We start from the raw sequence: 21,655 nt of genomic DNA on the forward strand, positions 1-21,655 counted from the left end.
TTCTCTTCACATAGTCTCCTTGATATGATTAATAGAGTGGCATTTGATCTGTCTGGTCTTTGAGTCTGTCTTGCTCTTGGTGACGGATATTTGCAATAACACACTGGCCGTGTCACGGGCTGTCTTCTATAGGGTCGCTGAGGTGCTCACAGTGCAAGCAGACGTACTACTGCTCCAACATATGCCAGAGAAGGGACTGGGCAGCCCACAAAATTGTGTGCAAACCTGTCCAGCAAAAGTAAGTGTGAGTTTTAAAAATTTCATTAGAGGATATTTTAAAATGTGGGGTTTTTTTTGTTGTTGTTGTTAGTATAGGATCAAATCAGGTAAATAGGCATAATTATGTAAATGTTACTCCTTTTTACTTTTTTTTACTTAAGTATAACATAGAATGTACAAATGCGAAGTGAACAGCTGTATAATTTTTGATCCTCAGAACTCTGTTTTAGGTAACGTAGGGATTATTCCCATTTTGCAGTTAGGAACACTGAGGCTTGGAGAATGGGACTGTCTCCCTTTCATTAGGCGGCTTTTGGTAAAAGCACACCTGTGCACAGAGCAGACCATTGCAGAGCCAGCCTGGGTGTATTACCTCGTTACTACTGTGATTCTCTCTGGAAGAAGCTGTTCTGCTCTTTGTGGGTTTTGTGGAGAATGTAACATAGCTGTGGCCCCTACCACAATTATGTTACCATTCATTGGTTCTGCGGCATGTGTTTTCTAATTGGCTGCTTTATTTCAGTTTCCACAAACTTGAAGATTATAAATCACCTTTTGAAACAAAGAACATGGAAGTGAAAGATGAGGTATGATATATTTATACTCTTTCTTTGCCCTAAGAGCAAATTTTCAATGATGCCCATTATTTCAAAATAAGAGGACTGAAGCTAAATAAAATACTTATGACTTATTTCTCCATTTCACCAGTGTTCTGTTTTTGTTTTTGTTTTTCCTGTTAAATAAATCTGTATACCCTAGTGATCTTTGGGGGTCTACAAGAATTGTTTATGCCCAGCTGTTTTTTTTTTTTTTCCTAAAAAGGACTTGAGATGCTGTGTCTGGCTGTAGGCGGTGGACTGAGAGTCCTTTCTTTTTTTAGTCCCTGTGTGCAGGGCTCTCTAGCTTTGTGTACTGGATTCTGATAGGACCCTGTTATCTAAAGGAACATTTTTTTCCTGTTAATACCTTTCTTCCATTTAGGTAACTATGTGAAGTAAATCATCTGTAATCTGGAAAGAATCGCTGAATCCAGCTCATATTTTATAGATAAATTGTAGTCTTCTCTAGCTGGTCCTCACTTCTACTTTCAAAAATAAAACACATCCCTATAAAACGTTAACAAGGGAAGACTTAAAACACTGCCTCCTCCGCTTTCCCCTCCCTCCCCTTTTTAAAATAAGTTCAACATCCTTATCACCATCATGGCCTGATTTTTGGGTGGTCCCCATGCTGTGTACTTTGCCTGTGGACACTTTGTTTTAATGACTCTTGAAGATGTGTTATTTCTCTATGCTTTTATTCAAACCTGAGCTGTTTTGACCTTGATTCTAGCAAACACCGGCCATGGTATTTAAAAGGGTGCTTGTAAAGTAACTCACTTATGTGTTGTGTGTGTTTTTGTTTTTTTTCCCCAAACCAGAGTGACTGTCCTCTCAGAGTTATTAAAGAAAGAGCTATTTGTGCTGATAAAATAATGTTTTCTGATTTGAGAAGCCTGCAACTCAGGAAGACCATGGAAATAAAGGTATTTGTTGTTTAATTTCCACAGACAGAGCTCCAAATCACTACAGATTTTTTTCCTTGTTTCCTGTGTTTAATTTGAATTTATAAGATAGCTCCAAAATAGTACTGAAGTTGATACAAATTGCAGAAACTACTTATAACACTTTTTGTATCTTGTTACCAAGCTTTATACAGAGAAGGCCATGGCACCCCACTCCAGTACTCTTGCCTGAAAAATCCATGGACAGAGGAGCCTGGTAGGCTGTAGTCCATGGGGTTGCTGAGGGTTGGACACGACTGAGTGACTTCACTTTCACTTTTCACTTTCCTGCATTGGAGAAGGAAATGGCACCCCACTCCAGTGTTCTTGCCTGGAGAATCCCATGAACGGGGAAGCCTGGTGGGCTGCCGTCTGTGGGGTCTCACAGAGTCAGACACGACTGAAGTGACTTAGCAGTTAGCACAAAGCTTTATAGAATTAACATTTGCTGTATTTCTCAGCAAATTACTACAACTTTTTTGTCTTTGAAAGGGTACAGTTACTGAATTCAAACACCCAGGTGACTTCTATGTGCAGTTATATTCTTCAGAAGTTTTAGAATGCATGAACCAACTGTCCGCGAGCTTAAAGGAAACTTATGCAAATAAGGCACATGAAGAAGATCATGTTCCTGTGAAGGGGGAGATTTGTGTTGCCAAGTACACTGTTGATCAGGTAACCCCTATTGAAATGAATTATTAAATAAGATCTTTTAATTCACCAACTAAACAGGAAAATTGACTTGTTTCCTCCTTGTGTGAGTTTCTTTTACTTTCTAAATTCCTACTAGTGTCCCAAAGAAGCTGTTTTTAATGTTTTGTCGTGGTTCTGTCAGCTCCTCACCAGAGCTCTTAATGATGCGTTAGATGGCTTGGGGTGAGATTCTGGTCACGATGCTGTTTTTCTTCCTCAGCCGGGAGTCCAGGTCTGTTCGCTTACTTCCTTCATGCCCCAGGCCTCTCCAACTTTACTCGTAGGCTCCTCAATTGCTGGGTGGGTAAGAGTCCTAGAGCTTGTGTTTGTTTTGTATAGCCAAGTCTGCTGGGCTAGAATAGCCTGGGGATCGTGCATACTAAAGCATCGAAAATGGACACATTTGGGGAATTCTGAGCCAGATTCTTAGGAAGTTAACTTGTTAATGGAGCATCTCAGAATAGAACAGTAACCTTTCCTTAGCAAGTTCTGTAGATTGAGAGTTTTTAAACCTAAGGTTGTGAAATGCTGTTTTGAAGCAGAATGCTGTCATATTTCACTTTCAGACCTGGAACAGAGTAATAATTCAGGATGTTGATCTGCTGCAGAAGGTGGCACAAGTCTTATATATTGATTATGGAAATGAAGAAGTAATCCCAATAAACAGAATTCACCAACTAAACAGGAAAATTGACTTGTTTCCTCCTTGTGTGAGTTTCTTTTACTTTCTAAATTCCTACTAGTGTCCCAAAGAAGTTGTTTTTAATGTTTTGATGGACACAGTATTTGCATGTTGTTTTGTCATAGTTATTATGAAAAAGTATCAATCGGTATCTCTTTTACTATGTAGAGAAATACTAATGGACTTTCTTGGCTCCACTTTATTAGGCCTTACTTAAGGTACTGCCACAGGTGAGAAACTTGGCATTTTTAGGGACATTTTATCAGTCTGCTTTTTAGAAGCAATAATTTTTATATTTATTACATTATTTGAAAGCGACTTGAATTTATGTGTGATTGAGGGATAATTACTATCTTTTCATGGATTTCTCAAGCTTCAAGTCCCAAAAGGTAAAATGTTGTGGACAGAGTATCAAGAGGGACAAATAGTTATTTATAAAATTATCAGGTTTGTCCTTGAAGATTTTTGATAAATCTTCAGCATGAAATACATCGTTCTTAAAAAAATCTTTACATAGTTAGAAAAAAGTCGTTTTCAAATACTAATCTCTAGGATAACATTTTTCAGGCCATAAGATGCTTTGTGGCCAGTGTTATCCCGGCAGAGGGGAATTGGAGCAGTGATTGTATCAAAACTATTAAATCGCTGTTAATGGAGCAGTACTGCTCTTTAAAAATAGTGGACATCGTAAAAGAGGAAGAAGGCGTTACTTTTGCTGTGGATGTTATGATGACAAGTTCAGGTAAGATCTGACTCTTTCTTTTTAAGTGGAGCACTTAATGTTACACAGAAAAGAAATAGAAACATGAAGTGAGACCAAGTAAGCCCTAGTCTGGAGTCATTTAGATTGTGATGGACGACACGGCCTTGGCTCTGCTGTTGCGGTTGGCAGTTTGTCAGAGACAAAGCATGAGTTTGTAGAATTGAGTATATTAAGAGCTAGATCTAGACTTAGTGTTGGAAAACTGTATTATCTTTTTTATACAGCTACTGTAATATTTATTCCTAAATTCTACTCATTCACTGGGAAAATTCAGGAATTTCTCTCTGAATTTGTCCATCCTCACCATTAGTGCTTTTTCACAGAACTGCACAGAACTGGATTTGGTTAGCATTGTTGTCGTTTAATCGCTAAGTCACACCTGACTCTTCTGCGACCCCATGGACTGTAGCCCACCAGACTCCTCTGCCGGGTCAGGGAAGATCTCCTAGAGAAGGAAATGGCAACCCACTCCAGTATTCTTGCCCAGAAAATCCCATGGACAGAGGAGCCTGGCGGGCTATAGTCCATAGGGTCACAAAGAGTCCACCATGACTTAGCAACTAAATAACAACAAGAATTAGAGTTGTAGAAATGGAAGCAGTTTGAGATCCTGTTCTTCCTTTATGGCTCTGTACATATTTTAAAAGCAACTTCTTATATTCCCTTTATGAGCTTTTAATTGCCTCTTGATTTCCAAGGTATTATTACTCTTCTACTGTTTGAGACCCATCGTTGGTTGATTACTTGGTAGAAAATTCAGTTCACCCTTGTGTGAAATTAAGCATAAAATCTGCATGTTTTGTTTCTTTGCTGTGTATGTTTCATGTTACGACTTGAGCTTTTGGATACTGTTGATATTTCTCAACCATACTTTAAATCTGAGATGAAGTAGTCTTACGTCTTAAATTTATTTTTTCTTGTAAATGATGATTATTCTAAGCATGCCAGTGAGGTGATAGCTAAATCTTTCATGTTAGTCATAATTTTTAAGTGAAATATTTCTATTAAGTTTTTCGTCAAGTAATGATGGGGTTTTTGCCCCAGTTTTTAAAGCTGAGCATTAATAAACTTATGTTTTTCACATAGAAGCTGAACTAGTAAAAAAAAAAAAAAAAAAAGTAGGCCAGTGTGCGAATACTTATAATCTCTAAATCATGTGATTATGATGCATTTGTTTTGTGTTTGTTCTCTTCCTCTAATACTTGGTACATCTCAATGGAAATATGTTTTCTGAATCACTTTTAGGAAAATTCTTAGACCATGTGCTCATAGAAATGGGATATGGTTTGAAACCTAAGGGACAGAATTCTAAGAAGCAAAGTACAGATTCAAGTGAGTATACAGATTAATACTGAGCGGTATAGTGATTTTAGTTACTGAAGAATATATTCTTACTAAATGAAAAAGGCACAACTATCACACTGTCAGATTTAATGGAAATGATAACCATTCTGTAAACTTGATAGAAGAAAAATGATACTTTTGAATTTAGTAGTATCTTATTTCCTTATTTCTGATCAGTTTTCCCTGCGTGTTTTCCTTCCCTCTCCAATCAGCTGATTCTCTATTTTATAATTGCCAGAGATTACGAAGTACTAAACATCACAACACTTTGAGTTGAGGGATTTTTAGCTAACATTTCCATAGTTTGATTTGTTTTCCTCCTTCCTTTGCATTCTGGCAGTAATAAATAGGGCTATAACATTCTCTTCTGGTAGGGTGGTATTTCTTCTTAAATTTTCCACTTATTTAATTGTGTAGTTTTCATTTAACAAGAAAACCAAGAAGTTTTGCTGTTAACATTGTATTTTCTCTTTGCCTAGCCTTATGTATTGCTTTTTGTGGTCTGCTTTCTCCTTTTCTTTTTTTTTTTTTTTTTTGCTCTTTTTCCAATTACTTTAGATGTAGATGCACTTTATTTTCTATTTCTCATTCTTTCAGAGATGATTGCCAGATCGACGATGCTGTGATGGGGCACATCCTGTCAGAGACTAGTCCTTCTTAAATCTACTTTATCTCTCAGCTCCCATCTCTTATGCTGTATAATTGGTTGCTAGATCTTTATTAGTTCTTCTTCCTAAATAGCATTTGTATATTTCTTTATTTTTCCTTTCTTTTTTAAAAATCTTTTTTTTTTTTCCCCTACCATTTTTCTGGTTCAGGAGTCTTTATCATTCATGGATCATTTCAACAGCCTTCTAATTTATCTCCTGTCTCCTGTCTGTATTCTTATAGTACTGCCTATATGAAATCCCTGAAACAGAAATCTTGGTGTGACAGGCTTGCTAAAAAGCTGTCAGTAGTTTTTTGCCATCTGGAGGCGAAAACCCAATACTTCATGGTCTAAAAGTAGTCATGGTTGGAACCATAAATGATGGTGGTGTCTTAGGGAGAGGGTAAAGTGAGGGAGATGAATCTGGGCTTACAATACCAAGGGAGAACTGTGATGGGAGAGGTGGAAAGAGAACGTGGAGAATGTTGCCAGAATAACAGAAGAGTCAGTCTTCTGAGCAGGAGTCAGCAGCAGCAGCAGATGCTACCAAGGGGTCCAGGGGAGGGAACAAGAGCCGCCCAGCAGAATACCTGTGGGCAGTGCAGGCCCAGAGGAAGGAAGTGGAAGTGAAGTCGCTCAGTCGTGTCCCACTCTCTGCGACCCCAAGGACTGTAGCCTACCAGGCTCCTCCGTCCATGGGATTTTCCAGGCAAGAGTACTAGAGTGGGTGGCCATTCCCTTCTCCAGAGTATCTTCCCGACCCAGGGATCGAACCCAGGTCTCCCGCATTGTAAGCAAGACGCTTTACCGTCTGAGCCACCAGGGAAGGCCCAGAGGGAAGAGGTTGTCAAGTGACTGGTAGCAGAAGCACAGGTGTGTACTGGGGGCCCTGGGAAGGGCACCTGACCCAGATTTGGAGGAAAGCCTTTTGCAGTGACGTCATACTGAGCAGGAAAGACTCAAGTTGTTGGGAGATCTGGAAGTATATTCTGGAAAAAGGACCAGCATGTAGTGAGGCCTAGAAGTGTGAAAGAGCACAGGAAGGTCTGAAAAACCAGCGAATGGGATTAAGGAAACCAGAATGGCTTACGTCTCTGTTTTCTGATAAGGTGATCTTAAAGATGTCAGAAAAATGATGGCTGAAAATAAAATTGTCGTGGACAGAAGTGACCTCATCCCCAAAGTGTTGACTCTGAATGTCGGTGATGAGTTTTGTGGTGTGGTTGCCCATGTTCAGACTCCAGAAGACTTCTTTTGTCAACAGCTACAAAGTGGGCGTAAGTAAATCTTGATCGGTGCTGTCAATATAACATACCCCATCTGTCAAGAGACTCCACCTGCAGACGTGCAGGCAACATGTAGACTTGCATTTTTGTGGTTTGAGATGTGGTCTTTGTCTCCAGGTAAGCTTGCTGAGCTTCAGAGGTCGCTGGGCGAGTACTGCAGCCAGGTACCTCCACGCTCGGATTTCTATCCCACCATTGGTGACATCTGCTGTGCTCAGTTCTCCGGTAAGGAGAAGGGAGTGGTGGTAAATTTTCTACTTAGAGTTAGGTGCCAACAAATGAAAGATTGAGGGCAGGAGGACAAAGGGATGACGGAGGATGAGATGGTTGGATGGCATCACCGACTCAATGAGTTTGAGCAAGCTCCGCGAATTGGTGATGGACAGGGAAGCCTGGCATGCTTCAGTCCATGGGGTTGCAAAGAGTCGGACATGACTGGAGCGACGAAACTGAACTGAACCAACAAATGAGACAGAATCTTGGGTTTGCATTAGATGGCTGCATTTGAAGATCGTCCTGCACCAATTATATTTTAAAATATATCCAATTAAGCACAATTAAAGTGTATGAGGGAGGAAGCCTGTGAACAGGCTTTGAGGGTGTGGTGGTGCAGGAGCTTTTTATCTTATCTCTTTAGTTCAGGAGACTGATACAGGTACTTGTTTATGTCATTTGGGAATGCGGAACCGCCCAGGGTCATGTCTTGGCCAGCTTTCTTTGGACCAGGAAGAGGGTCTGGAGGCCCAGCCTCTGTAGCTCCTCAGATGATGACCCTGTGATGACCGGGTTCAGTCATCTGCTGAAGAGCAGTCCAGTGGCCCTCCCGAAAGGGCAGATCCAAGTAGGCCTGCAGTAAATCTGTGGCTTGGGCGATGAGTCTGGTTGACTCATGCGGTCAGGTGTTCTGCAGTTGATCAAGACTTCATGGACTCACTCACATGACCAGGACATCTTCCCAGTCCTAATGGAGTTCACTGTCTCCTAGGGAGACAAAGCATGGAAGTAAATAATGACAGCAGCGTGCAACTTGAGTGGCCTAGTAAGGGCTGAATAAAAGTGACATTTTAGGAGTTGAAAGTGACATTTTAGGAGTTGAAAGCTTCTGATAGGCAAAAGTAGCAGTGTTGAATAAGCATACGTTGTTCAGTAAAGCTTGATGTTACATGAAAAGAGAGTCTACATGACCATCTACATTGAGGAGGGAAGGTTTGTGTTTGTATCTACATTAGAAAAACATTTCCAGTGAGTCTCTTCTCTTTTCAGAGGATGACCAGTGGTACCGTGCCTCTGTTCTGGCTTACGCTTCTGAGGAGTCTGTACTGGTCGGATATGTAGACTATGGAAACTTTGAGATCCTTAGCTTGACAAGACTTTGCCCCATAACTCCCAAGTTGCTGGAATTGCCAATGCAAGCTATAAAGTGTGTGCTGGCAGGTATGTAATTTTTATGGTTCTCATATTCTTAAAATACTGAAACCTAAAGTAAGAGCATTGGAATTGAAATTAGTGATCAAGGAATATGTTTAGATACAACTTACCTTAATGCAGAAATAATCCTTAATAAAACGTTTGGGAAATACAAGTGACTCTTTTGCTCTCTGTGCTGTGCTGAGTCACTCAGTTGTGTCTGACTCTTTGGGGCCTGATAGACTGTAGGCTACCAGGCTCCTGTCCATGGGATTCTCCAGGCAAGAATATTGCAGTGGGTTGCCATGCCCTCCTCCAGGGGATCTTCCCAACCCAGGGACTGAACCCAGGTCTCCCACATTGCAGGTGGATTCTTCACCATCTGAGCCACCAGGGAAGCCCTTGCTATCTATAATAAAATAAAATTGAATATACCTGTGTTTATGAAATTGATTATTCTTTCCTTATTTATAGATCTTGCCTTTTAATATAAGCACAGCAGTCTGTCAGTTGCGTGTATTAGGGGGAAACCTGCTTTTAAATTCTACTGTTCATGAAAGTTTTCGGGTAAGAATACTGGAGTAGGTTGCTATTTCCTTCTCTGGGGATCTTCTTGACCCAGGGATCTCAGGCGGTAAAGAATATGCCTGTAATGTGGGAAACTTGGGTTTGATCCCTGGGTCATGAAGATTTCTTTGGGAAGGAAATGGCAACCCACTCCACTATGCTTGCCTGAAGAATTCCACAGACAGAGGAGCCTGGTGGGCTACAGTCTGTAGGGTGGTAAAGAGTTGGACACGACTGAGCGACTTTTATTTTCACTGCTTGTAAAAACAATAAGAACATGAATGATCGTGTGCTTAGAAATTGCTGTACATGTAATGTGTCCCTCTAGGAGCAGGAGCTTCTTTCCAACTTAAAAGATTGGCTTCTACAACTTTGATTCAAAGTACCGTAATTTAACTTAGTATCCGCTTATCGGAAGGATATTTCCAAGTTTTTGCTACTAGCAGTGTTCTCTTAACTACATTTCACAACCTATCCAAGATCATTTTGTTAGGAAGAGATATAGGCTGCTATGTATAAATTAAAGAAGCTGTCTGGATATATAGTACAGGACAGAGAATATAGCCAATATTTTATAATAACTTTGGAGAATAAAAATACTGAATTACTGTGTTGTACACCTGAAACTAATACAGTACTGTGAATCAAATATACCTCAATTTAAAAATTAATTTTTTAGAAAGATCATTTCCTTGGGATAGGTTATAAAATATAGTTATATTGCAAAATGCCTCCTTGGGGGGAATGGAGGTGTGGGAGGTCTGCTGCTTTGCGTGTCTGTGTACCTGCTTTGATAGTTCTCTGGAAAAGGCGGACCTGTTTTACACACCCGCCAGAAACGTAGGAGGGAGTCAGTTCCTTCACTCATCAGAGTGCCAAATAGATACTTCTCTGTTATTTCATCTTGGCCAATTTTGATAAACGAAAACATTTTAGTCTGTTTGATGACAAGTGAGATGGGAGGTTTGCTCGTAAGTTACTTGGCTCTTAGTTTTATGAAATGACTGTGCATAACGCTAGGGTTGTTGATTCTGTTAGTGCCCTTTCAGTAAATACTACAGATGTTTCCTACATCAGTGTTAGTGACCGGGTTTCTTCCTGGATTGTCTTATACTTTTGTTTATGATTTTCTTAACCTTATTGAGCTATGATTTATATACCATAAAAGTCACTGTTTTAGGTGTGTAATTCAGTGATTTTTAGTAAATTTATCGAGTTGCACCATCATCTCCATAACCCAGTTTTGTAACATTTCCGTCACCCCACTGAGATCTCTTGTGCCCATTTGTAGTTAATCCTAGCTTCCCAGGCAACCCCTAATCTACTTTCTGTCTTCTAGGTTTGCTTCTTTGGACATTTCATATCAATGGATTTATGATGGTTTGTTTACATAGAAATATAGAAGCTTTTTACAGACTTTGTAATTTTGCTTTCATTTTCATGTCTAGAAAATCCTTCTCCAATGGACTTTCTGGTTCCAGTGTTTGTCATAGATTCCTTTGACAAAGATAGATTAACTTTGTGGAAATTAGGAGCTAAATTTCTAGATGGTTGCGATAAGAAGTATTTGAACATTCTTTCAAAAATTCTTTGTTAGGAGTAAAGCCATCATTAGGAATTTGGACTCCAGAAGCTGTTTGTCTGATGAAGAAAATTGTACAGAACAAAATGATCACAGTGAACGTGGTGGACAAGTTGGAAAACAGTTCCCTGGTGGAACTTACAGATCGATCTGTGACACCCCACATCAGTGTCACCAAAGCGCTCCTCAGTGCAGGCTTTGCCGTGGAGGACAAGGGGCTTGTGACAGATAAGCCCAGTGACGTGAAAGAAGCCAGTGGTAAGTAAATTGTCCACCAGGTAATGTCCATGTTGGAGTTCAGATGGCTCTGTGAATGTATGGGTTCTCATATTTTTTAAAAGAATGGACGTTGAGTACCGTTTGTCTTTTTAAATCAACCATTCATCCAGAGTGTGTGTTTGGGTCACTGGCAGCTGAAGATTGATCAGAAATATACATTTGAAATTCAGTGAGATAGTAATGGTTAATTCTGAGATTAACTGACTTTCCTGTAAAGTCACTAAGAAAGTCATTGGAAGTTCTGTTCTTCGAGAGCAGGTTCTTCCTGCCTTCGACCCAGCACCCTGGACATTTGTTTAGCAAAATGTCCATTTATTTTCACAGTTCCCTTGGGTATGGAAACAAAAGTCAATCCACTGGAGTGGACATGGGTTGAACTTGCTGTTGATCAAACAGTGGATGTTGTGGTCTGTGTGATTGATAGTCCTGGAGAATTTTACTGCCATGTGCTTAAAGGGGATGATGGTAAGTTGACTCTTGCCTATTTATGTTACATTGTCATGGATAATAAATAAAGAAAAGTTTGTGATTGGGTGATGATACTGTTCCCTCTTCAGTAAGGGCCAAGTGAGTATTTGTATTTCCAAGAAAGATTTACAAGAATCCTGGAGTGAGTTGCCATTCCCTTCTCCAGGGTATCTTTCTGACCCAGGGATTGAACCTGGATCTCCTGCATTGCAGGCAGATTCTTTACCATCTGAACTACCAGGGAAGCCCCCTGGTTATACCTGGTTGCCTTGTATTCTGTTGTAAGCCATGATTTCTGTTTTCAATAGTGTCTCTTTTTAAACCAATTTAGGTTTCACAGAGTGTCTCCTAAATTTATTTTTGAAAAAACTGAATTGTTGACTTCATTTATGTATAACATACACATAGAGAAGTGCACAAATAAGAGTGATGTGTGTGCTTGGGCTCTGAGGAGAGTGCCCTTGAGGTCAGACGGGCCACTTTCCTCCGCAGTGTATGAAAGTGCCCTCTCCCACACCATTTCCAACACTGTGTCCTTAAATTTTCTTATTTCAACTAATCTGAGAGGTGACAGTTCTAACTTGATGCAGTTTAATTTCCATTTCTGTGAATGGGCCTTTGCCACATGTTTAAAAGATATTTTCCATTTACTTTGTATAGCGTTAACATGGCTTTTAAAGTTCTCCACGGCCTGTGTCTTTCTAAGCACATCTCTGGTACTTTTCTTCAGTGGCTCACCTTTCCACCCTTCTCTGCCAGACTGCTCCCACCAAGTGTTTTTGGCTGCTTTGCCTCAGAGCCATTGCTTTTTTTGGAATGCCCTCTCCTAGCCCTCTCCTTTGAGATTTCTCTGTGAGACCTTTGGTGCGCAGAGCCCACCTCTCTGAATGTCCTTAGCAGACACTGTCTGCACCCCCCATTTAGTGGCGGTTCATATATGCCCCTTCAGGACAGCTTGTGTGTAACTTCCTTTCTGTGCAGGCTTGTCCGCCGTTTCCTGGTATACACGCAGAAGCCCACGCTCTAGCATATTGACAATGATGCCGTCATCGCGGCTCCGTGCCCACTGAATTGTTGGTATGGGGTTTACCGAGAATATTAACTGTTAACTAAATAATGACTGACTTGCCCAAGTTCTTAATAAGGAAAAGGGAAAGGCATTTGGTGTGCTTTATAACTGTCTGGAGATGTACCTGGATTTTTATGATCAAAACACTTTCCAGCTTTAAAGGAAAGTCTGCTACTCCGCATGTTTTAAAAATGTTAAATGCCGTATGTGTGTTGTGCTTTCAGCCCTAAAGGAACTCAGTGATTTGAACAACTTACTAGCAGAATATTGCCAGCAGAAGTTGCCTAATGATTTTAAGGCAGAAATAGGGCAACCTTGTTGTGCTTTCTTTGTAGGTAAGTTGCAGTTGGCACAATCTTGACTATATTAGAATCTTTTTTTTTCTTGACATTCAAACCTCATTTTTAGTGTGTATTCTCTTCCTGTTGTTTAGGCAGATATTTTTCATAATCAAAATTAAATGAATGCTTAAGATCTTATGTTTTCTCCCTTCTCTCTTTGCAATAAGAGACTCCAAATGATACTTTTCCTACTTAACTTTGTCAAATGCTTTTCTTTGCAGAATTTCTGATAGTAATGAAAGGGAGACCTGTTCACTGCAGAGTCATTGTTTCTTCTGGTTACCCTTTGCATGTTTATCTTGAAAATATATTCGATGAAATCCCTTAATTTTATTGCATTTTTTTCTGTTTATATAATTTACCAAGTAACAGGTAAAACAGTCTCAATTAGCAATAAGAGAATTATGTCCTCCAGTTTGACAAATATGTTCAAGTTTATTAAATCTTTTCTTAATATTCTGCTTACTGGTTAGGTTATGAATGAAATCTTTATAGTAGATGTAAAAGTGTGATGCTATAAAAACTTTGGAGATAATTTTAAGAATGAATTTTGAAATTTCTGAATTATGAGCTAAAGGTAACATCTGGAAAAAGAACAAATTTATTAGCTACTTTAGACAAAGGATGGTCTTTTTCAAAATAAAAATTTCAAATCTCAATAGAAGGGCAATACTCCATGTTATAAATTTTGTGTTAAATCTAGGTGACAATAATTGGTATCGGGCTTTGGTCAAGGAAATCTTACCAAACGGAAACTTTAAAGTACATTTTGTGGATTATGGAAACATTGAAGAAGTTACTGCAGATGAACTTCAAATGATCCCATCCAAGTTTCTAAAACTTCCATTTCAAGGGATACAGTGCTGGTTAGTAGGTATGATGCAAAATGAGAAATTTTCTCAATTGTCTTCTAATACTTAGATTACACAAACTTCTCAGTGTTAATATATCTCTAATTTTAATATTTTGTGTAAGCTATTTTGTTTCAAATAGCCTCAAGTATTTTAGCCTTTTGTATTAGCAGTTTTGCTTCTAATAATTCATCCCCCCAAAACAGTCTTATGAGTTCACCAAGTTCACCTACATGGAAATTCGTTACACTACTGTTCATAGTGGCTGAACAACCTAAATAGCCAGAAATAGAGCCTCGGTTAAATGAGGATCCATATAGTGGGTAGTGAAAATGTTAGTTACTCAGTCATGTCCAATTCTTTGTGACCCCATGAAGTGTAGCCTACCAGGCTCCTCTGTCCATGGAATTCTCCCGGCAAGAATACAGGAGTAGGTTGCCATTCCCTTCTCCAGGGGATCTTCCCAACCCAGGGATTGAACCCAGGTCTCCTGCATTGCAGGCAGATGCTTTACCATCTGAGCCGCCAGGAAAGCCCATAGTGGGTAGTGGTGTTGCCTCTTTCACAAGGATGTTGTGAGGATTATTGAGTGAATGTTTAGACCAGGGTCTGGCACTCAGAAAGTGCCATTAAATGTTTGCTCTTACTACACAGTCATTAAAATGTTAAATATGTGTTGTTGACATGAAGAGTAGTTCATGAATTAAGCGAAGGAAGCCAGTTATAAAAGAGATGCAGGGTAGTATTATGGTTAAGAGAACAGATTGCAACCACCTCTGCTGCCTGCTAGCTGTGAGATCTTAGGTAAGCTGGTTAAACGATGGGCTTCCTTTTGCTCATCTGGAGAATTATTGTACTTCCCTCGAAAAGACATTAAGAATAAAAGAGAAATAAAGTATAGAGCACTGAATAGTGCCTAACATAGTAATTTTTTATATTATAAAATTTTTATAAATTTATATTATTTTTATAAGTTTTTAGTATTATAAAATTTCTTTATAAAAGAATTATGAGTGTATATGCACATGAGTATTTCCATATGCACGTAAAGATTATGGAAGGTCGCATACAAAAATGTTAATAGTCATGTATGGAAACGTTAGATGCCTTTTATTTTTCCTTTCGCCTATCTGGTTTCTTTTTACTTATTTTACACTGAGTATGATTTGGATTATATTTTCAATTACCATGTTTTATGTCAGTGCTTCTTAAAGTGTGATCCCCTCCCACCCTACAACCAGTGAGTAGTATCAGTATGAGAACTTGTTAAAAACGCAGATTCACAGTCCCCACCCAAGACCTGCTACTTAACTGGAAACTCTAGGGCGGGGCCCCCAAATCTGTGTTCACCAGCCCTCTAGGTAATCTAGATGCACAGCCACATTTGAGAATCACTGTTAATGAAAATTAGGGTGTAAGTCAGAGTTATCCTAGAAAAATAATTTTTGGTTTCAAATCTAAGATGACATTTTAAAATTATCATTGGAAAATTATGTGAAAGTATGTTTCTTTTTTAATCAGAATAATTGATACTCATGATTGTGTATATAAGAATGATGGCTTCTAGAAACAGTACTTCTGTTTTTGCCTATTGGGAAAAATGTCAGGTGAAGATAAGTTAGTGAGGAAAGTCATGACAGACCCCGAGACTCCTAAAATCCCAGTAGTGTATTTGCAGATGCATTATCTGCAGCACAGGCACAGTATAATTGACTATTGAGAAAAGATATTCAAAATCACTGACCTGAATGGGAAACTTGGCAAGGGGAGTGCTGGATGTTATTGAGGCAAAAAATGTAGCTTTGGGGCACAGAGTTCTTGTTAATGCTGTTCTTATTTGTCAGGTATACAGCCTAGAAACAAACACTGGAGTAAAGAAGCCATAGCAAGATTTCAGACGTGTGTTGCCAGGATAAAACTCCAAGCCCAAGTGGTTGAAATCACTGAAAACGGAGTGGGGATTGAACTCACTGACCTTTCCACTTCTTATCCCAGAATCATTAGCGATATTCTGATTGATGAACATCTGGTTTTAAAAGCTGGTTCACCACATACAGACTTAGCGAAAACCAGACCTGTTGATAAGCATGACCTTCAGATTGATACCCCGGGGCTTCAAGGTAACATTTTTAAACTGTTATTTAAATTTGTGTTCTCCTTTGCTTTTATAGGCTATGAAAATTGTGCTATTTCAAGTGACCGGATTTTCCTGTAGAAATACCATTTGTGGAAGTAGATTAGTAATAGATAATTTAAATCAGTTTAATGTTTATTGAATTCAATATCACAGTAATCAGTTTAATGTTTATTCTTTCAATATCATGGTAATCCAACTCTATGCCCCGACCAGTAATGTTGAAGAAGCTGAATGGTTCTATGAGGACCTACAAGACCTTCTAGAACTAACACCCAAGAAAGATGTTCTTTTCATTATAGAGGACTGGAATGCAAAAGTAGGAAGTCAAGAAACAACTGGAGTAACAGACAAATTTGGCCTTGGAGTACAGAATGAAGCAGGACAAAGTCTAACAGAGTTTTGCCAAGAGAATGCACTGGTCATAGTAAACACCCTCTTCTGACAACACAAGAGAGGACTCTACACGTGGACATCACCAGATGGTCAATACAGAAATCAGGTTGATTATATTCTTTGCAGATAAAGATGGCGAAGCTCTATACAGTCAGCAAAAAACAAAATCAGGAACTGACTGTGACTCAGATCATGAACTCCTTACTGCCAAATTCAGACTTAAATTGAAGAAAGTAGGTAAAACCACTAGACCATTCAGGTATGACCTAAATCACTATACAGTGGATGTAAGAAATAGATTCAAGGGATTAGATTTGATAGATAGAGTACCTAATGAACCATGGACGGAGGTTCATGACATTGTATAGGAGATAGGGATCAAGACCATCCCCAAGAAAAAGAAATGCAAAGAACCACAATGGCTAACTGAGGAGGCCTTACAAATAGCTGTGAAAAGAAGAGAAGCGAAAAGCAAAGGAGAAAAGGAAAGAAATACCCATTTGAATGCAGAGTTCCAAAGAATAGCAAGGAGAGATAAGAAAGCCTTTCTCCATGATCAATGCAAAGAAATAGAGGAAAACAATAGAATGGGAAAGACTAGAGCTCTCTTCAAGAATTAAGAGATACCAAGGGAACATTTCAGAGAAAGCAATGGCACCCCACTCCAGTACTCTTGCCTGGAAAATCCCATGGGCAGAGGAGCCTGGTAGGCTGCAGTCCATGGGGTCGCTAAGAGTTGGACACGACTGAGCGACTTCACTTTCACTTTTCACTTTCATCCATTGGAAAAGGAAATGGCAGCCCACTCCAGTGTTCTTGGCTAGAGAATCCCAGGGACGGGGGAGCCTGGTGGGCTGCCGTCTATGGGGTCGCACAGAGTCCGACACGACTGAAGTGACTTAGCAGCAAGGGAACATTTCATGCAAAGATGGGCACAATAAAGGACAGAAATGGTATGGACCTAACAGAAGCAGACGATATTAAGAAGAGGTGGCAAGAATACACAGAAGAGCTATACAGAAAAGATCTTTATGACCCAGATAACTACAATGGTGTGATCACTCACCTAGAGCCAGACATCCTGGAGTGTGAAGTCAAGTGGGCCTTAGGAAGCATCACTACGAACAAAGCTACTGGAGGTGATGGAATTCCAGTTGAGCTATTTCAGATTCTAAAAGATGATGCTGTGAAAGTGCTGTACTCAGTTCAGTTCAGTCACTCAGTCGTGTCCGACTCTTTGCGACCCCATGAACCACAGCACGCCAGGCCTCCCTGTCCATCACCAACTCCTGGAGTCCACCCAAACCCATGTCCATTGAGTTGGTGGTGCCATCCAACCATCTCATCCTGTGTCGTCCCCTTCTCCTCCTGTCTTCGATCTTCCCCAGCATCAGGGTCTTTTCAAATGAGTCAGCTCTTCACATCAGGTGGCCAGAGTATTGGAGTTTCAACTTCAACATCAGTCCTTCCAGTGAACACCCAGGACTGATCTCCTTGCTATCCAAGGGACTCTCAAGAGTTTTCTCGAACACCACAGTTTAAAAGCATCAATTCTTTGGTGCTCAGGTTTCTTTATAGTCCAACTATCACATCCATACATGACCACTGGAAAAACCATAGCCTTGACTAGATGGACCTTTGTTGGCAAAGTAAGGTCTCTGCTTTTTAATATGCTGTCTAGGTTGGTCATAACTTTCCTTCCAAGGAGTAAGCGTCTTTTAATTTCATGGCTGCAGTCACCATCTGCAGTGATTTGGGAGCCCCTAAAGATAAAGTCTGTCACTGTTTCCATTGTTTCCCCATCCATTTGCCATGAAGAGATAGGACCAGATGCCATGATCTTAGTTTTCTGAATGTTGAGGTTTAAGCCAACTTTTTCACTCTGCTCTTTCACTTTGATCAAGAGGCTCTTTAGTTCTTCATTTTCTGCCATAAGGATGGTGTCATCTGCGTATCTGAGGTTATTGATATTTCTCCTGGCAATCTTGATTCCAGCTTGTGCTTCTTCCAGCCCAGCGTTTCTCATGATGTACTCTGCATATAAGTTAAATAAGCAGGGTGATAATATACAGCCTTGATGTACTCCTTTTCCTATTTGGAACCAGTCTGTTGTTCCATGTCCAGTTCTAACTGTTGCTTCCTGACCTGCATATAAGTTTCTCAAGAGGCAGATCAGGTGGTCTGGTATTCCCATCTCTTTGAGAATTTTCCACAGTTTATTGTGGTCCACACAGTCAAAGGCTTTGGCATAGTCAATAAAGCAGAAGTAGATGTTTTTCTGGAACTCTCTTGCTTTTTCAGTGATCCAACAGATGGCAATTTGATCTCTGGTTCCTTTGCCTTTTCTAAAACCAGCTTGAACGTCTGGAAGTTCATAGTTCATGTATTCCTGAAGCCTGGCTTAGAGAATTTTAAGCATCGCTTTACTAGTGTGTGAGATGAGTGCGATTGTGCGGTAGTTTAAGCATTCTTTGGCATTGCCTTTCTTTGGGATTGGAATGAAAACTGACCTTTTCCAGTCCTGTGGCCACTGCTGAGTTTTCCAAATTTTCTGGCATATTGAGTGCAGCACTTTGACAGCGTCATCTTTTAGGATTTGAAATACCTCAACTGGAATTCCATCTCTTCCACTTGCTTTGTAGTGATGCTTCTAAGGCCCACTGGACTTCACATTCCAGAATGTCTGGCTCAGGTGAGTGATCACACCATCGTGATTATCTGGGTTGTGAAGACCTTTTTTGTACAGTTCTGTGTATTCTTGCCACCTCCTCTTAGTATCTTCTGCTGCTTTTCAGTTCATGCCATTTCTGTCCTTTATCGAGCCCATCTTTGCCTGAAATGTTCCCTTGGTATCTCTAATTTTCTTGAAGAGATCTCTAGTCTCCCATTCTATTGTTTCCCTCTATTTCTTTGCCTTGATCACTGAGGAAGGCCTTCTTATCTCTCCTTGACCGGGAGCTGACTGTGGCTCGGATCATGAACTCTTTATTGCCAAATTCAGACTGAAATTGAAGAAAGTGGAGAAAACCAATAGACCATTCACGTATGACCTAAATCAAATCCCTTATGACTCTACAGTGGAAATGAGAAATAGATTTAAGGGACTAGATCTGATAGACAGAGTGCCTGATTATCTATGGATGGAGGTTTGTGACATGGTACAGTAGACAGGAATCAAGACTATCCCCAAGAAAAAGAAATGCAGAAAAGCAAAATGGCTGTCTGAGGAGGCCTTACAAATAGCTGCACTCAATATGCCAGCAAATTTGGAAAACTCAGCAGTGGCCACAGGACTGGAAAAGGTCAGTTTCATTCCAATCCCAAAGAAAGGCGATGCCAGAGAATGTTCAAACTACCTCACAATTGCACTCATCTCACATACTAGCAAGGTAATGGTCAAAATTCTCCAAGCAAGGCTTCAACATTATGTGAACTGTGAACTTCCTGATGTTCAAGCTGGTTTTAGAAAAGGCAGAGGAACCAGAGATCAAATTACCAACATCTTGTTGAAAACGCAAGAGAGTTCCAGAAAAACATCTATTTCTCCTTTATTGACTATGCCAAAGCCTTTCACTGTGTGGATCACCACAAACTAGAAAATTCTGAAAGAGATGGGAATACCAGACCACCTGACTTGCCTTTTGAGAAATCTGTATGCAGGTCAGGAAGCAACAGTTAGAACTGGACATGGAACAACAGACTGGTTCCAAATAGGAAAAGGAGTACATCAAGGCTGTATATTATCACCCTGCTTATTTAACTTATATGCAGAGTACATCATGAGAAACGCTGGGCTGGAGGAAGCACAAGCTGGAATCAAGATTGCCAGGAGAAATATCAATAACCTCAGATACGCAGATGACACCACGCTTATGGCAGAAAGTGAAGAACAACTGAAGAGCCTCTTGATGAAAGTGAAAGAGCAGAGTGAAAAAGTTGGCTTAAAGCTCAACATTCAGAAAATGAAGATCATGGCATCTGGTCCTGTCTCTTCATGGCAAATGGATGGGGAAACAATGGAAACAGTGACAGACTTTATCTTTAGGGGCTCCCAAATCACTGCAGATGGTGACTGCAGCCATGAAATTAAAAGACGCTTACTCCTTGGAAGGAAAGTTATGACCAACCTAGATAGCATATTAAAAAGCAGAGACCTTACTTTGCCAACAATGGTCTGTCTAGTCAAGGCTATGGTTTTTCCAGTGGTCATGTATGGATGTGAGAGTCGGACTATAAAGAAAGCTGAGAGCTAAAGAATTGATGGTTTTGAACTGTGGTGTTGGAGAAGATTCTTGAGAGTCCCTTGGATTGCAAGGAGATCCAACGAGTCCATCCTAAAGGAAATCAGTCCTGAATTTCATTGGAAGGACTGATGTTGAAGTTGAAACTCCAATATTTTCACCACCTCACGTGAAGAACTGACATGTTTGAAAAGACCCTGATGCTGGGAAAGATTGAAGGTGGCAGGAGAAGGGGACAACAGAGGATGAGATCGTTAGATGGCATCACCGACTCAATGGACATGAGTAAACCCATGGAGTTTGAATAAATCTGGGAGTTGGTGATGGACAGGGAGGCCTGGTGTGCTGCAGTACCTTGGGTTGCAAAGAATTGGATGCAACTGAACTGAACTGAATGTTTATTGAAACAGGGTTTTATTGAACACTATACTCATTTTTAATGTAGTTACTTGTCAGGTAAACACGTACATCATACAGCTATGTATCCCTTAAAGTTTGAGTAAATTTTAAGAATTAAATGTACTATAGAAATAAAAATAGTCTATATGAGTGTCATAGTTTAAGGATTCTTGTTATATAGGTTGAGCTTTTTTGTAATGCACACTAGAGTCCCTAATATTAAACAAAGTCTTTTGGAAAATACAGATTTTCATTTTGGGACTTTGGGAGTGTTGAATACTGAAGTTTATCTGTTTCATGAGAGGACTGTATTTCGTGTATTTTCAGCCATCTCTTCAGCTGATCAGTGGAGTACAATAGAATTGCCAGTTAATAAAACTGTACAAGCATGCATTTTAGAAATCACAAATGCAAACTTGTTTTATGCTCTACCAAATGAAATAGCAGGTAAGAAAGTTTGAGACATATTTATGCTAGTCTGTTAATTGTAGAATGAACTTAACTGAACTCCTTAGGAAGTGACCCGGAGAAGAAGTGATGATTTCTTTTCCACTCAGTGTTTTAATTGATCATAGTAATATGTAAGGAAAATCTGATTTTAAAAACAGATGTGAACATGCCCTGCATTCAGTCTCTACTCTGCCTGGTCTTAATTATCTGCAGCTTTGTATAACAAGGCAGTGTCCTTGATTACTATATAATTTCTTGTTTAAAAGTAGGTACTGTCTGTATGGAATTATAC

General features: G+C 39.8%; 1 protein-coding gene across 1 annotated transcript in view; it reads left to right on the top strand.

Annotated features, from left to right (window-relative positions):
- Positions 1-21,655, top strand: part of TDRD1 (tudor domain containing 1) — a 54,979-nt gene that overhangs the window by 21,392 nt on the left and 11,932 nt on the right. The window contains exons 5-20 of the mRNA XM_061402645.1: positions 133-238; positions 743-806; positions 1,640-1,744; positions 2,255-2,437; positions 3,022-3,165; positions 3,705-3,879; positions 5,146-5,232; positions 7,003-7,170; positions 7,297-7,404; positions 8,443-8,613; positions 10,751-10,993; positions 11,339-11,479; positions 12,776-12,886; positions 13,596-13,766; positions 15,588-15,863; positions 21,241-21,360. Of these exons, the coding sequence (XP_061258629.1) occupies positions 133-238; positions 743-806; positions 1,640-1,744; positions 2,255-2,437; positions 3,022-3,165; positions 3,705-3,879; positions 5,146-5,232; positions 7,003-7,170; positions 7,297-7,404; positions 8,443-8,613; positions 10,751-10,993; positions 11,339-11,479; positions 12,776-12,886; positions 13,596-13,766; positions 15,588-15,863; positions 21,241-21,360 (2,373 nt within the window). The remainder of the gene's footprint in view (positions 1-132; positions 239-742; positions 807-1,639; positions 1,745-2,254; positions 2,438-3,021; positions 3,166-3,704; positions 3,880-5,145; positions 5,233-7,002; positions 7,171-7,296; positions 7,405-8,442; positions 8,614-10,750; positions 10,994-11,338; positions 11,480-12,775; positions 12,887-13,595; positions 13,767-15,587; positions 15,864-21,240; positions 21,361-21,655) is intronic.

This window comes from Bos javanicus, chromosome 26 (assembly GCF_032452875.1).
Source record: "Bos javanicus breed banteng chromosome 26, ARS-OSU_banteng_1.0, whole genome shotgun sequence".
Lineage (NCBI taxonomy): Eukaryota > Metazoa > Chordata > Mammalia > Artiodactyla > Bovidae > Bos > Bos javanicus.